The sequence below is a fragment of the Ranitomeya imitator genome, chromosome 1, assembly GCF_032444005.1.
Source record: "Ranitomeya imitator isolate aRanImi1 chromosome 1, aRanImi1.pri, whole genome shotgun sequence".
Classification (NCBI taxonomy): Eukaryota; Metazoa; Chordata; class Amphibia; order Anura; family Dendrobatidae; genus Ranitomeya; species Ranitomeya imitator.
In genome coordinates, this window is record NC_091282.1 from 737,951,916 (window position 1) to 737,969,939 (window position 18,024).

General features: G+C 43.4%; 1 protein-coding gene across 1 annotated transcript in view; it reads right to left on the reverse strand.

Moving 5' to 3' along the window:
- Positions 1-18,024, reverse strand: part of KCNH5 (potassium voltage-gated channel subfamily H member 5) — a 649,354-nt gene that overhangs the window by 72,561 nt on the left and 558,769 nt on the right. The window contains exon 9 of the mRNA XM_069733797.1: positions 5,235-5,487. Coding sequence (XP_069589898.1) covers positions 5,235-5,487 — 253 coding nt within the window. The remainder of the gene's footprint in view (positions 1-5,234; positions 5,488-18,024) is intronic.

Consider the following 18,024-nt stretch of genomic DNA (forward strand, 5'->3'; position numbering starts at 1 on the left):
TGAAAACCCTTCCTGAACATAGAGTAAGTGTGAGTCTAAAATAGCCCTAGTGGACAGTGTGAAAATTGCAAGATTACTATTTTTTTAAAAATAAAGATTGTGATGTATAAAAAATAATTCAACAAACCAGAACCCAACAAAAAGGGGGAACAAGGAGCGAAAGTCTAAAATCCAATTTATTAAATATCCATAAAAAACATCATTATTATTATATATAAACAAGTGTTTAAAGTGCCTCAAGTCAAAACTAGAATTAGACAGTAGTGTTGACACACGCTTATGATCCTAAGGTATTACATAAATAATACTAATACCTCTTCCTTTCTGGGATACATAAACAAATACATTTTTTAATCTGTGATAGATATAATCCTATTATTCACAAAAGTACTGAATCCCATAATGGTACAATACCATACTGAGAGAGTATATTGATACCCACCTCCATCTCAGTCTATCGCACAAAATTGTATCAAAATATGGAGTGCATATCTGCATATAACTACCTGGATCTGCGTGTCCTCACTGCTGTCTCACCCCGACGCCGCGTTTCGCCACTCCTTCTTCAGTATGGTATTGTACCATTATGGGATTCAGTACTTTTGTGAATAATAGGATTATATCTATCACAGATTAAAAAATGTATTTGTTTATGTATCCCAGAAAGGAAGAGGTATTAGTATTATTTATGTAATACCTTAGGATCATAAGCGTGTGTCAACACTACTGTCTAATTCTAGTTTTGACTTGAGGCACTTTAAACACTTGTTTATATATAATAATAATGATGTTTTTTATGGATATTTAATAAATTGGATTTTAGACTTTCGCTCCTTGTTCCCCCTTTTTGTTGGGTTCTGGTTTGTTGAATGTATACGGAGTGTAACCTATAGGGATTTAAGGTTTGGACTAATACGTATATATAAAAAATAATTGCAAACAAATTTGAAAACATACATTTAGCACAAAGTGACTTAAACAATAGGTAATTTTCTGATGATCACGTCCCTTTAAGCACCCAATCAAGATGCAATGCAACATTTATTCAGAAAAGGCATTAGATCGGACCCCCATTGCCTGTGTCATTAGTAACAAATTGCCACATATGGCTGAGCCGATCACTCATGTCTTCAAGCTTGCACCGACCAGAGTCCCAATATATCAAGTGTTGACATAATTATGTTTATTAGATAAATGTGCGCTGCTAACCCAAATATCAAACACTTCATCTTATGGTCGGGAATCCCATTAATTTAAGGGGCAAACAACCAAATATTAATAAAAAAAAACAAAAAACAAACAAACAAACAAACCCATGTTGATATTAAAGTGAGAAACCCGACATGTTGTGGTGCAGTGAGGCTTGAAGGAACATCAGTCACCCATACAGTCTTAGGCTATGTGCGCACGTATTCTGGTCTACTGCAGATTTTTCTACAGCAGATTTCAGCAGATTTGATAAATCCACAGTGGAAAACCGCTGCGGATTTATCGCGGATTTACCGCGGTTTTTCTGCGGTTTTCACTGCGGTTTTACAACTGCGGATTTCTATTGGAGCAGTTGTAAAACCACTGCGGAATCCGCAGAAAGAAGTGACATGCTGCGGAATGTAAACCGCTGCATTTCCGCGCGTTTTTTTCCGCAGCATGTGCACAGCGTTTTTTGTTTCCCATAGGTTTACATTGTAATGTAAACTCATGGGAAACTGCTGCGGATCCGCAGCTCCGGAAACGCTGCGGATCCGCAGCAAAATCTGCATCGTGTGCGCATACCCTTATTCCCACATCTTCTGAATTTTCCAATGTTCTATTGGTTAAAGGGAGTTTGTCAGCACAGACTGACTCCCTTTAAGTCTCTGCTTTATAAACATTTATCAGAAACTACGGAATTCCACAGGTGCTCATATGTTTAGATAACTGTCAGCGAAATGCCAAGCTGTTCCTCCCCCGTATACCAGCGGACTCAGTGTGAAAATGCAAACTCAATTATTTCCGGCAAGAACCAACATAAATCCAATCCTTCCTCTCCCAATATGTGCCATATGAGAAAAGTTGGGGAAACCCATACACACATGACAACGGTCCGATCCCTCTGAAATCAGCAGATTATGCTATCCGTTGTCAAATATGTATGCCCTCTAGTGATGAGCAAACGTGCTGTTGTAAGGTGTTATCTCAGCATGCTCTGGTGCTTACAGAGTGTCTGTGGCATGCTCGAATAATATGTTCCAGTCCCCGCGTCTGTTGAACAGGCACAACACATACAGATATTGCCTAACAAACAAGTAATCCCTGCATGTTTTATGGCTGTCGAACAGCGTCGGGGACTGGAAGATATTTGTCGAGCACCCCGAAGACACCTTGTTAACACCTGAGCATGCTGAGATATATCTGCATACATGGTGCAGATGACATTCCTTTTCCAACATTGAGAGATGGGTTATGTGCTAGTATCCAAAAGCCGTTTTCCATATCTACACTAGAGCGATGAGAAAAATCATATGGGCTTTGACACACGTAAATTGGATGTCAAACCTACATGCATATAAAAAGAAATACTCTTTGATTTTTACTCTGAAGGTGTTGCGTCGGACCTTCCAGTGGTTCTTGGATGTCACCTTGAAGATCAAAGGAAGGTCTATGTGACTCCAGCGTAGATGCAGGATTGTTTAGTTAAGTTCTCTGACCAAAAGGTTTACTTTTTTTTTTAATATTATGCCAATAAGACAACATTTTTCTTATTTTCTGAAAAATGAAATTTTGTATCACTGCAGTTTTTTTCGGCAGGAATTTTTTAATCTGCCTGATACACTTTAGGGTTGAACTGATTTCGTCATACAGTGACAAAAAGTAATCATAACAAATTATTTATTGGATGATCTTCAATATTAGGTCCATAGACCGTGTGATGTGAGAGAAGACTCTTCAGAGCCCTTTTATCTTAGGAATAAGCTATAAGGGATTTTTGGGTCGTGTAATCACTGGTGTAAAGTTGTCCATGTTCCGTCTTTTGCATTATAAAAGGAACAGTGGTCCCAAGTCCTCATCTTCCTTTTCATCAGTGTGTCCGCCATGTGCATGTGTGATTATGGAATCACTCACTCCATGGAAAGGAAGCTTGGCAGATGAGGACTGGAGTTTTCCAGGACTCTTGTATTGGTGGACGTGAGGATCGTAGTGGTGGGGAACCTTGCTAGTAAAATGGAGGCATAGTTCTAGAAGTCTGTATATGTGTCCTATAAGTAAGATTATAGTAATACTGATATGATTTAGGTAGGTAACTTAATGGATTATTCCTGCAGTAACTACAGACTGGAAAGGAGGATGGCACAGTTTGGTGCTACATAGAAGAAACCCCACTGGATAGGGGACTACAGGGAACATAAAGCATCTACTATGGGCGAGTAAGGGTACTTTCACACTAGCGTTTTTTTAAATCCGTCACAATGCGTCGTTTTGCAGAAAAAACGCATCCTGCAAAAGTGCTTACAGGATGCGTTTTTTCCCCATAGACTTCTATTGATGACGCATTTGCGACGGATTGCCACACTTCGCATCCGTCTTGCGACGGATGCGTCGTGCTTTGGCGGACCGTCGGGAGAAAAAAACGCTACATGTAACATTTTTTTCTCCTGACGGACCGCTTTTTCCGACCGCACATGCGCGGCCGGAACTCCGCCCCCAACTCCCCGCACCTTACAATGGGGCAGCGGATGCGCCGGAAAAATGCATCCGCTGCACCCATTGTGCAATGCAGCAAACGCTAGCGTCGGAATCTCTCCCCGACGCATTGCGACGGGGAGATTCCGACGCTAGTGTGAAAGAAGCCTTAGTAGAACATACAAACGCCATTCGCAGCCAAGTTTCAAGTTATTGTTGATGTTATCATTTAAGTTCCTAAAGTTTGATGATGATGCTCGTAGGCATTGCTAATTTTTAATATCAGAGCGTTTGGGCTAAATCTCATATTTTGCAATTACTACTTTCAAAAGAGGGTTTTTCCTCAAAGTCCGGTAGATGGTTAGATCTTAAAGTGGTTGTCCAGGCTTCGGGTTCAAATTTTCAGTCATTGTATGTGCTTACCGACTCTTGAATCGGCCCAGTCACGTGCTGTCAGGATTTTTCCGAGGCCAGGACTTGGTAGGTATGTGACGGCAGGTATGTGATTTGCATATACAGTACAGACCAAAAGTTTGGACACACCTTCTCATTTAAAGATTTTTCTGTATTTTCATGACTGTGAAAATTGTACATTCACACTGAAGGCATCAACACTATGAATTAACACATGTGGAATTATATACTTAACAAAAAAGTGTAAAACAACTGAAATTATGTCTTATAGTATAGGCTCTTCAAATTGAATGTACAATTTTCATAGACATGAAAATACAGAAAAATCTTTAAATGAGAAGGTGTGTCCAAACTATTGGTCTGTACTGTATGTGGTCATGTGATGACTAGACGTGTTTGGCCTCACTCAGTGCAAGTCAATTGAAAGAAGCTGGATATGTCTAGTCGGAATGTAGCAGGAAGTATGCAAATCCTATACTTGCGGTGAAATGACTGCCCTCTCCTGTCACAGGAGAATTCATAAGTCTGCAGTCATACAGAGTGACTGCAGACTTGAGCCCTAAGCCTTGACAACCCCTTTAAGTAACATAGTAACATAGTAACATAGTTAGTAAGGCCGAAAAAAGACATTTGTCCATCCAGTTCAGCCTATGTTCCATCATAATAAATCCCCAGATCTACGTCCTTCTACAGAACCTAATAGTAGACAGGCTTCAATATAGTTTCCCATTTTCTTGGAATAAATCCATGGAGATTTGGAGGTGGAAGAAAATGAATACTTGTGGAACCCAAAGACTAAGAACCTGCTTCATACAGATTGGCAATTTTCACTCCAGTCTTGATGAAGAGCGCGCTGGAATAAGATGCTTTAAATTCCTCAAGCGGTGTGCACCTCTAATTTTATTTGGTGCAATTTTCAGCTGCTTTGAGTCACTACAAGAAATGAACCCCAGTCAGGGGATGGGAGAACTTTTTGTTGCAAGCTACACTACTATTTTTTACATCAATTTTTTTTTATAAAGCTGTCAACTGTTATTGGTCATGCAGTCTTCCAGCAAAGTTCTGCCCAGTTTTGAAAAATTTGATGGGACTAGCCGGGACTGGTGTCTATTAAAAACAAACAAACAAAAAAAAGTTATGTTGATCAGAGTTAATGTTACCTAGTATGGCCACGACTTCTTCATCTTGGATGACTTCCAGTGATCCCGACACCACAAAACACAGAGCGTCCACGCTTTCACCGGCATGGTAGATGAGGTCCCCTGGAGCACAATGAATGGTTTGAAACTCCACTGCCAAAGCTCGCAGGCAGCCATCACTGGCAAGACGAAAAGCTGGGTGCTCGTTAAAAACTTTTCTATTTAGATGCACACAAATGTCCGCTCTCATGTCCTTGGGACATATTGCAAGAACCTGCAAAAATAAACAAAAATAGAAAATAACAATTATTAGCCTCACTGCTCCCTTTGGTGGTGGTGACCATAGCTCCCTCCCTGTGCAATGGTGCTATTCTGACACAGGCTGATCTTCACCTGTGTCCCACTATAACCTTAGGGTAATATAATATATGTATTGCATGCTACTCATCCCCACTTCTAACTAGCTGTGATGCAGACACTCTTTGCTGGGCATTACACCTCTTATCCCTTCTGCCAGACTGCCTATGTGTCTGACCTCTACTAGCTAGAAATAGAAAACTTGGCATCTTAGCACTGCCAGCTAAAAATATCATTACTAGTGTTGAGCGATACTTTCCGATATCCAGAAGTATCAGTATCGGATTGGATTGGCCGATATCCAAAAAATATCGGTTATCGCCGATACCGATACCCGATACCAATGCAAGTCAATGGGACACAAATATCGGAATGTAAATAAGCCCTTTCTGTCCTTCTACATCCTGTTCCGGAGGGGGGAAGAGTGTGGGCGGTGCGTGGGCGGACACTGTGCGTGTCTGTGTGTGCGGGCGGGGTATGTGCGGGCCTGCCGGGGATCTGTACGAGCCTCTCGGGGGTCTGTGTGTGCCTGCCAGGGGTCTGTGCGTGCCTGCTGGGGGTCTGTGCGGGCCTGCCAGGGGTCTGTGTGCGCCTGCTGGGGCTCTGTGCATGCCTGCCGGGGCTCTGTGCGGCGTGCGGGGCTCTGTGCGTGTGTGCCGGGGCTCTGTGCGGCATGTCAGAGCTCTGTGCAGCGTGCGAGGCTCTGTGCGGCGTGCTGGGGCTCTGTGCGGCGTGCCGTGGCTCTGTGCGGCCTGCGGGGCTCTGTGTGGCGTGCCGGGGCTCTGTGCGGTGTGCCGGGGCTCTGTGCGGCGTGCCGGGGCTCTGTGCGGCGTGCCGGGGCTCTGTGCGGCGTGCCGGGGCTCTGTGCGGCGTGCGGGGCTGTGGACCAATATCTGTAGCCTGCTATGAATATCAGCCCGCAGCTGTCTGCGTATCCTTTACTGGCTATTAAAATAGAGGACCCCCCAAAAAATGATGTGGGGTCCCCCTATATTTTATAGCCAGAAAGGCTACGCAGACAGCTGCGGGCTGATATTCATAGCCTAGAGAGGGGCCATGGATATTGCCCCCACTGGCTACAAATACCAGTCCGCAGCCGCCCCAGAAATTCCGGCACTTAGCCCCTCTCTTCCCACTCCCTTCCAACTCCCATGTAGCGGTGGGATATGGGGTAATAAGGGGTTAATGTATCCTTGCTAATGTAAGGTGACATTAAGCCGGGTTAATAACGGAGAGGCGTCAATAAGACGCCTATCCATTATTAATCCAATAGTAATAAAGGGTTAATAAGACACACACACATTAGGAAAAAAGTATTTTGATATTCTTCATTTAACCATACTTACCATACTTCAGCCCCTGCAAAAAACGTAAAATAATAAACCGTATACCACCTGTCCGCCGTAGTCCAATTAATAATGAGTGTCCCATGATTATCTTCCCTATAGAACAGTGACATCGGGTGATGTCACTGCTCTATAGGACCCTCAGTGACCCAGGACAGGAGACAATGGCTCCTGCAGTGTATCACTGAGGTTACTAAAGTTCAAAGTCTCACTTTATGGCAATTGCTGCGTGGGAAAATTTCTCATGCAGCAATGCCAAAAGTGAGACTAGGGACTTTTTTTTTACAGCAGCGGAGGAATACAGTGCGGAAGGATACCTTCCTCCTGTCATTATGTTCCTGGAGCCCCTAGAATGCGGTCGCATCAGCTGATGCTGCCGTTCTCTACGGGAGATCGTCGTGGGACACTCGTGGATTTCTGCGGACAGGGAGGATATTGGTTGTTTGTTATTTTTATATTTTTTTACAGATGACACTGGCTTCGGGGAACAAAGTGACAAGTAATGGTGAGTATGTACTCTATGTTTAATGTACTGTATGTCTGTATGTACGTATGTATTGTATGTAATGTATGAATGTACTGTATGTATCATGTATGTATGTAGCATGTAAGTAGTATGTAGCATGTATGCAGTATGTATGTAGTATGTAGTATGTATGTAGTATGTATGTAGCATGTATGTAGCATGTATGTAGGATGTATGTAGTATGCATGTAGCATGTATGTAGCATATATGTAGTATGTATGGTTTTTTTTTCATTCAACACATTAGCTGGATGATGGGACTACTACTGTCCCATCATTGGCTAATGTGTCAATCACTGTCACTGTAGTAGGCATCGTCCAATGGGACTTGTAGTCCCATCGGACTATGCCTGCACACAGGTATAGAGCCCCGGCAGCCCGCACAGAGCCCCGCATGCCGCACAGAGCCCCGGCATGCCGTACAGAGCCCCGCATGCCGCAAAGAGCCCCAGCATGCCGCACAGAGCCCCGGCACGCTGCACAGAGCCCCGGCACCCACGCACAGAGCCCTGGCAGGCCCGCACAGAGCCCCGGCACACACGTACAGAGCCCGGACACACATGCACAGAGCCCCGGCAGGCACACACAGACTCCCCCACGGTCATGCACAGACCCCGCCCGCACACACACACGCAGTCTCTGCCCACGCACCGCCCACACTCCATTATAGTGCATCATTGCACTATAGGAACTTCCGATTCCGGTATCCGATATCGCAAAAGTATCGGAACTCGGTATCAGAATTCCGATACAGTGAATATCGGTCGATACCCAATATTTGCAGCATCGGAATGCTCAACACTAATCATTACGTATAATTGGCATCTGTAGATACCTAGTACTATGCCTACCTACTTGTATTAGATATAATATTACCTGACAAAAATACTTGAATAATGGCACACAGCGTGACAAAATACATTCATATAGTAGCATGTAAGAGTTTGGGCACCCCTGGTCAAAATTAGTGTTATCGTGAAAAGTTAAGCAAGTTGAAGGGCTAAAATTGAAAATGACACATTTCCTTAGAATTTTAGGCCAGATAAAACTGTAAATATCTATATATATAATTGTATAAGGGTTTTTCTGTCTGTCTGTCTGTCTTTCTGTCTGTCTGTCTGTCCTGGAAATCCCGCGTCTCTGATTGGTCGACGCCGCCAGGCCTCGACCAATCAGCGATGGGCACAGCGACAATGATGTCATAAAGGACGTAGACATCCCGCATCTCTGATTGGTCGAGGTTGCCAGGCCTCGACCAATCAGCAACGGGCACAGCGAAGATGATGTCATAATGGTTGCCATGGCGACGATGATGTCATGAAGGGTGCCTCGACCAATCAGCGACGGGCACAGTCTGCCGCGAATTCTGGAATCATCATTGTCCATATACTACGGGGACATGCATATTCTAGAATACCCGATGCGTTAGAATCGGGCCACAATCTAGTATATATATATATATATATATATATATATATATATATATATATAATTGTCTAAGGGTTTTTCCGTCTGTCTGTCTGTCTGTCTGTCTGTCCTGGAAATCCCGCGTCTCTGATTGGTCGAGGCCGCCAGGCCTCGACCAATCAGCAACGGGCACAGCGACGATGATGTCATAATGGTTGCCATGGCGACGATGTCGTCATAAAGGTTGCCTCGACCAATCAGCGACGGGCACAGTCTGCCGCGAATTCGCCTCGACCAATCAGCGACGGGCACAGCGACGATGATGTCATAATGGTTGCCATGGCGACGATGTCGTCATAAAGGTTGCCTTGACCAATCAGCGACGGGCACAGTCTGCCGCGAATTCTGGAATCATCATTGTCCATATACTACGGGGACATGCATATTCTAGAAAATACCCGATGCGTTAGAATCGGGCCACAATCTAGTCTATATATATAATAGTCTAAGGGTTTTTCCGTCTGTCTGTCTGTCTTTCTGTCTGTCTGTCTGTCTGTCTGTCTGTCCTGGAAATCCCGCGTCTCTGATTGGTCGAGGCCGCCAGGCCTCGACCAATCAGCGACAGGCACAGCGACGATGATGTCATAATGGTTGCCATGGCGACAATGATGTCATAAAGGTTGCCTCGACCAATCAGTGACGGGCACAGCGACGATGATGTCATAATGGTTGTCATGGCAACGATGATGTCATAAAGGTTGCCTCGACCAATCAGCGACGGGCACAGTCTGCCGCGAATTCTGGAATCATCATTGTCCATATACTACGGGGACATGCATATTCTAGAATACCCGATGCGTTAGAATCGGGCCACAATCTAGTCTATATATATAATTGCCTAAGGGTTTTTCCGTCTGTCTGTCTGTCTGTCTGTCCTGGAAATCCCGGCTCTCTGATTGGTCGAGGCCGCCAGGCCTCGACCAATCAGAGACCGGCACAGCATCGATGTAGAAATCCCGCGTCTCTGATTGGTCGAGGCCTGGCGGCCTCGACCAATCAGCAACGGGCACAGCGACGATGATGTCATAAAGGACGTAGACATCCCGCGTCTGATTGGTCGAGGCCGCCAGGCCTCGACCAATCGGCGACGGGCACAGTATCGACGTAGAGATCCCGCGTCTCTGATTGGTCGAGGCCGCCAGGCCTCGACCAATCAGCGACGGGCACAGCGATGATGATGTCATAAAGGACGTAGACATCCCTGCATCTGATCAGCAACGGGCACAGTATCGACGTAGATGTCATAATGGTTGCCATGGCGACGATGATGTCATAAAGGTTGCCTCGACCAATCAGCGACGGGCACAGTCTGCCGCAAATTCTGGAATCATCATTGTCCATATACTACGGGGACATGCATATTCTAGAATACCCGATGCGCTAGAATCGGGCCACAATCTAGTATATATACAGTTAGGGCCAGAAATATTTGGACAGTGACACAAGTTTTGTTATTTTAGCTGTTTACAAAAACATGTTCAGAAATACAATTATATGTATAATATGGGCTGAAAGTGCACACTCCCAGCTGCAATATGATAGTTTCCACATCCAAATCGGAGAAAGGGTTTAGGAATCATAGCTCTGTAATGCATAGCGTCCTCTTTTTCAAGGGACCAAAAGTAATTGGACAATGGACTCTAAGGGCTGCAATTAACTCTGAAGGCGTCTTCCTCGTTAATCTGTAATCAATGAAGTAGTTAAAAGGTCAGGGGTGGATTCCAGGTGTGTGGTTTTGCATTTGGAAGCTGTTGCTGTGAGCAGACAACATGCGGTCAAAGGAACTCTCAATTGAGGTGAAGCAGAACATCCTGAGGCTGAAAAAAAAGAAAAAATCCATCAGAGAGATAGCAGACATGCTTGGAGTAGCAAAATCAACAGTTGGGTACATTCTGAGAAAAAAGGAATTGACTGGTGAGCTTGGGAACTCAAAAAGGCCTGGGCTTCCACGGATGACAACAGTGGTGGATGATCGCCGCATACTTAATTTGGTGAAGAAGAACCCGTTCACAACATCAACTGAAGTCCAGAACACTCTCAGTGAAGTAGGTGTATCTGTCTCTAAGTCAACAGTAAAGAGAAGACTCCATGACAGTAAATACAAAGGGTTCACATCTAGATGCAAACCATTCATCAATACCAAAAATAGACAGGCCAGAGTTAAATTTGCAGAAAAACACCTCAAGAAGCCAGCTCAGTTCTGGAAAAGTATTCTATGGACAGATGAGACAAAGATCAACCTGTACCAGAATGATGGGAAGAAAAAAGTTTGGAGAAGAAAGGGAACGGCACATGATCCAAGGCACACCACAACCTCTGTAAAACATGGTGGAGGCAACGTGATGGCATGGGCATGCATGGCTTTCAATGGCACTCTGTCACTTGTGTTTATTGATGACATAAGAGCAGACAAGAGTAGCCGGATGAATTCTGAAGTGTACCGGGATATACTTTCAGCCCAGATTCAGCCAAATGCTGCAAAGTTGATTGGACGGCGCTTCATAGTACAGATGGACAATGACCCCAAGCATACAGCCAAAGCTACCCAGGAGTTCATGAATGCCAAAAAGTGGAACATTCTGCAATGGCCAAGTCAATCTCCAGATCTAAACCCAATTGAGCATGCATTTCACTTGCTCAAATCCAGACTTAAGACGGAAAGACCCACAAACAAGCAAGACCTGAAGGCTGCGGCTGTAAAGGCCTGGCAAAGCATTAAGAAGGAGGAAACCCAGCGTTTGGTGATGTCCATGGGTTCCAGACTTAAGGCAGTGATTGCCTCCAAAGGATTTGCAACAAAATATTGAAAATAAAAATATTTTGTTTGGGTTATGTTTATTTGTCCAATTACTTTTGACCTCCTAAAATGTGGAGTGTTTGTAAAGAAATGTGTACAATTCCTACATTTTCTATCAGATATTTTTGTTCAACCCTTCAAATTAAAACGTTACAATCTGCACTTGAATTCTGTTGTAGAGGTTTCATTTCAAATCCAATGTGGTGGCATGCAGAGCCCAACTCGCGAAAATTGTGTCACTGTCCAAATATTTCTGGCCCTAACTGTATATATATATATATATATATATATATATATAATATACTAGCTGAAGTGCCCGGCGTTGCCTGGGCATAGTAAATATCTGTGGTTAGTTATAGCACCTCACTTCTCTTATTTTCCCATCACACCTCTCATTTTCCCAATCACATCTTTCATTTTCCCCCTCACATCTCTCATTTTCTCCCTCACACCTCTCATTTTCTCCCTCACTCCTCTCATTCCCCCCTAACACTTGTCATTTCGACCTCACATCTGTCATTTTCCGATCACTCCACTATTTTCCCTCACTCCTCTCATTTTGCACTCATACCTTTTCATTTTCACCTCACACCCCTCATTTTCACCTCAGTATATACATGTTTGCATCTCCCTTATACAGTGGGGCAAAAAAGTATTTAGTCAGTCAGCAATAGTGCAAGTTTCACCACTTAAAAAGATGAGAGGCGTCTGTAATTTACATCATAGGTAGACCTCAACTATGGGAGACAAACTGAGAAAAAAAAATCCAGAAAATCACATTGTCTGTTTTTTTATCATTTTTTTTTGCATTTTATGGTGGAAAATAAGTATTTGGTCAGAAACAAAATTTCATCTCAATACTTTGTAATATATCCTTTGTTGGCAATGACAGAGGTCAAGAAGAGAAGAGAGAGAGACTACAGTTCAAGTGCTGCCCTGTCAGTTACAAAAACACTTTTCTATATCCGCCAGCATCCAATTTACCCACCCCCGTTCTCCATAATCCCTGCATCATCAGCAGAGGATAATAAAAAAAAATTATATATTTTTTTTTAAATTTTTTAGGGTTAGGGTTAGGGGAGGAATTAAATAAAATGGCCCGCAGAACTTTCAGCGTGGAGCAAGCTTACAGCCTGCTTTGCTTCGGCAGCTCCGGCAGTGAAACAGATTCTGCCTCTGAAGCTGAGCAGCTTTCAGACAGTGATGACGACTCTTCCTCCACGGGATCCCCCAGCCCGGTGGTAGCGGAGTCGGTCGTCACTGCTGAAGCTTCAGAGGCAGGACCAAGTACCGCAGTCCCCCCACCGCTGTGGTATAATGACACCTCATTTTCCCCTCAAATTCCCCCTTTCTGCAGTCCCTGGAATAAAAGTAGATGTCGCCAATTTTACCCCCATTGATTTTTTTGAAATTTTCATTAGCCCCGAAGTCCAGCAATTAATCGTCCACCAAACAAACCTATATGCCCGGCAATATATTTCCCAAAAACCCACTGCCTTTCATTCCCGTTCCTGGATCCCCACAAATGTCCCCGAAATAAAAAAATTCTTAGGCCTCACCATGAATATGGGTATAGTAAAAAACCCACTCTCCGCTCTTACTGGGCAACAAAAGCTGTCCACTGCACCCCTGTATTTGCAGCCATCATGTCCCGAGTCCGTTATGAAGCCCTGATGAGATTCCTCCACTTCAGTGACAATTCCCAAGCTCTTCCAAGAACTGACCCCAACTACAATCTGCTAAATAAATTAAGACCCCTAATTTCCCTCCTAAAAACTTCCTTTCTAAATTCCTATACCCCAGAGCAAAATGTGGCAGTCGACGAGTCCTTGAAGAGCTACAAGGGCCGTATGTCATTTCGCCAATTTATTCCCTCCAAGAGAGCCAAATACGGCATAAAATTATACAAAGCTTGCGAGTGCTCATCAGGGTACACGTCAACCTTCTTAATTTATGAAGGTAGGGACCGCCAAATAAACCCCCCAAACTGCCCCCAGACAATTGGTATCCCAGGTAAAATTGTCTGGGAGCTAATGACGCCCTTTCTCAATCAAGAGTACCACAACTATTACACGAGCATCCCCCTATACAAATCCCTCCATGCTGCAAATACAGGGGCCTGTGGGACAGTGAGGAAAAACAGAGTGGGGTTTCCGTCACAGTTGGTGTCCAGACGTTTTGGAGAGGGGGCGTCATTCTCACTTGCAAGCGACCAACTTCTTGCAGTGAAGTGGAAAGACAGGAAGGACGTCTACATGCTTTCCACACTGCATACGGACAGCACTGTGATGGTCAGAGAGAGGGGTGCCACCAGGGACAAAGAAAAACCAGTCTGCGTCACAGACTATAACAGACATATGGGTGGCGTAGACCTGTCAGACCAGGTTCTGCAACCATACCTGGTCAAGAGGAAGACCAGGGCGTGGCATAAAAAGGTGGCAATCAATCTCATTCAAACTGCCACATATAACAGCTTTGTCCTATATAAAAAATCCCAAGGACCACTTACGTTCCTGCACTTTCAGAAAAAGTAGTAGACAGCCTCATATTTGAGTTCATGGCACCGGGGAAAGCCTTCGACTCTGAGGATTCCCGGAGACTTTCAGAACGCCATTTTCCTCACCCTGTCCCTGTCACTCCCACCCAAAGGTATCCTCAAAAAAGGTGCCGAGTTTGCAGAAAGCATGGCAGACGGAGTGATTCCCGATTCTATTGCCCCACATGCCCATCCCAACCAGGCCTTTGTATCTCCCCCTGTTTTGAGACCTACCACACCACCTACAATTATTATTTTTTTTTTTTTTTCAATAATTTTTATTTTCTGCTTAGTGGCCCCAGTAGTACAATTTGGAACAATTGATAAATAATTGTTTAATTAGTAGATCCCATTTTACCCCATTTCACAATTAATTCCAGAACTTGATCAATCCCATACCAAACTACTATCCCAACAAATTCTCATCCATGTACCCACGTCTGTACGCTCTAGAGTGTGGACCCCACAAATGTTCTTGCAAAGTCAGGTCATCTGAAAATTCTACGACTCGATCAATCCCATACCAAACTACTATCCCAACAAATTCTCATCCATGTACCCACGTCTGTATGCTCTAGAGTGTGGACCCCACAAATGTTCTTGCAAAGTCAGGTCATCTGAAAATTCTAGGACTCGATCAATCCCATACCAAACTACTATTCCAACAAATTCTCGTCTATGTACCTATGTCAATAAGCATTAGAATGTGGACCCCAGAAATGATCTTGAAAAGTGAGATCATCTGAAAATGAATTCTAGGACTTGATTACTCACAAACATTTTTGACCATTTATCTAACTTTGTCTGTTTTTATGACTGTCTTGCTACACAAAACTTTGGCTTCCATTTATATTACTTATATTTATGTTGATGATACGGGCATGAACATTTTATTGTAGGATTTCTAAAAAAATTAGGAAGTTCCGTACTTATACACTATGGGCTTTACTTTATGGTTCTTGCCGAACCTCTGGTACCAGACAATACTTTCTATAGAGAACTGGTTGTTTTGTGCATATAGCGGTTCTGACCTTGGCGTGTGGGAGCTTGCTATGGTGTACCACGTCTATTGGCACATTCGTCTCTCATATAGGGATTGATGGAGCTAAAAGGACGTTGTACGACCAGTCTCTGAAAGTGTCTGCCATTCTAGCCCTGATGGTGTTCTTTCATCTTTGGAACAAACTCCGCTTTGCCACATAGTTGGCTGCATTTTCCTACACATTTTGCCCTTCATTCCAGTAGTTTATTCTTCCTGCTATACAATATACGCAAATGCGGGACAACTGTTTTGTTAGCAAGACCAATTTTATAGTCAGCCATTGTGTTTTAGGAGCATGCCTCCCTCTGTGAGTAACAATTCCTGGAAGGATTTTCTTTTTTGCTCAATGTCTCTAGAAGCTTTGAATGGGTCCTGGATCTTCAATTTCAAATACAGCCAAATTTGTCACATTGTGCCCCTTTCTGTCCAAGCCCTGCCATTTGTCCAAACAGAACTTTTTGACTACATATGGGATATCGCTGCGCTCATAATAAAGTGGGTAACGAATTGTGGGGTCCACTTTTTGATGTTATTTCTGAAAAAGTGAGACATTCAGGTCTAAAACAAGATTCTCGTGGAAAAAAATGAATTTTTTCAATATGACGACCTAATGTTATCAAACTCTTTGTCGTACATGTGGGTTCAAATTGCTCAATATACCCGATTAAAATCTTTGAGGGGTGTAATTTCCAAAACGGGGTCAGTTGTGGGGGGTTTCTGCTGTTAGGCACATCTACAAACCCAAAATGGCGTCCGCTCTCACAATTAAGAGATTAAAAAGTCAAACGGCGCTCCTTCCCTTCCAAGCTCCGCAGTGCGCCCAAACAGAGGTTTACCCCCACATGCGGGGTATCGACATACTCAGGACAAATTGCACAACAACGTTTGGGAACCAATTTCTCTTGCTACCCTTGGGAAAATAAAAAAATTGGGGGTGAAAAGATCATTTTTGTGAAAAAAAAATGATTTTTAATTTTTTCGGCTCTACGTTATAAACTTGTGTGAAGCACTTGGGGGTTCAAAGTGTTGACCACATGCCTAGATAAGTTCCTTAGGGGGTCTAGTTTCCAAAATGGGGTCACTTGTGGGGGGTTTCCACTGTTTAGGCACATCAGCGGCTCTCCAAACGCGACATGGTGTCCGATCTCAATTACAGAGAATTCTATGTTGAAAAAGTCAAATGGCGCTCCTTCCCTTCTGAGCTCTACTGTGCACCCAAACAGAGGTTTACCCCCACATACAGGGTATCGACATACTCAGGACAAATTGCAAAACAACTTTTGGCGTCCAATTTGTCTTGCTACCCTTGGGAAAATAAAAAATTGGGGGTGAAAAGATCATTTTTCTGAAAAAAAAAATGATTTTTAATTTTTTTGGCTCTACGTTATAAACTTGTGTGAAGCACTTGGGGGTTCAAAGTGTTGACCACACACCTAGATCAGTTCCTTAGGGGGTCTAGTTTCCAAAATGGGGTCACTTGTGGGGGTTTCCACTGTTTAGGCACATCAGCGGCTCTCCAAACGCGACATGGTGTCCGATCTCAATTCCAGAGAATTCTATGTTGAAAAAGTCAAATGGCGCTCCTTCCCTTCTGAGCTCTACTGTGCACCCAAACAGAGGTTTACCCCCACATACGGGGTATCGACATACTCAGGACAAATTGCACAACAACTTTTGGGGTCAAATTTGTCTTGCTACCCTTGGGAAAATAAAAAAATTGGGGGTGAAAGATCATTTTTGTGAAAAAAAAAAAGATTTTTAATTTTTTCGGCTCTACGTTATAAACTTGTGTGAAGCACTTGGGGGTTCAAAGTGTTGACCACACACCTAGATAAGTTCCTTAGGGGGTCTAGTTTCCAAAATGGGGTCACTTGTGGGGGGTTGCCACTGTTTAGGCACATCAGCGGCTCTCCAAATGCGACATGGTGTCCGCATTCCAGGGAATTCTATGTTGAAAAAGCCAAATGGCGCTCCTTCCATTCTGAGCTCTACTGTGCACCCAAACAGTGGTTCCCCCCCCCCCCCACATATGGGGTATCGGCATTCTCCGGACAAATTGCACAACACATTATGTGGTTCATTTTCTTTTTTACACTTGTGGAAATAAAAAAAATTGGTTCTGAAGTAAAATGTTTGTGAAAAAAAGTAAAATGTTCATTTTTTCCTTCCACATTGCTTCAGTTCCTGTGCAGCAACTGAAGGGTTAATAAACTTCTTGAATGTGGTTTTGCGCACCTTGAGGGGTGCAGTTTTTAGAATGGTGTCACTTTTGGGCATTTTCTGCCACATAGACCCCTCAAACTGACTTCAAATGTGAGGTGGTCCCTAAAAAAATGGTTTTGTAAATTTTGCTGTAAAAATAAGAAATTGCTGGTCAAATTTTAACCCTTATAACTCCCTAATAAAAATTTTTTTTTTCAAAATTGTGCTGATGTAAAGTAGACATATGGGAAATGTTATTTATTGACCACTTTGTGTGACATATCTCTCTGATGTAAGGGAATAAAAATTCAAATTTTGAAAATTGCTAAATTTTCAAAATTTTCGCCATATTTCTGTTTTTTTAATAAAAAAACGCAAGTAATATCGAATAAATGTTACAACTAACATGAAGTACAATATGTCACGAAAAAACAATCTCAGAATCAGCAGGATCTGTTGAAGCGTTCCCGAGTTATAACCTCATAAAGTGACAGTGGTCAGAATTGTAAAAATTGGCTCGGTCATTAAGTACCAAATTG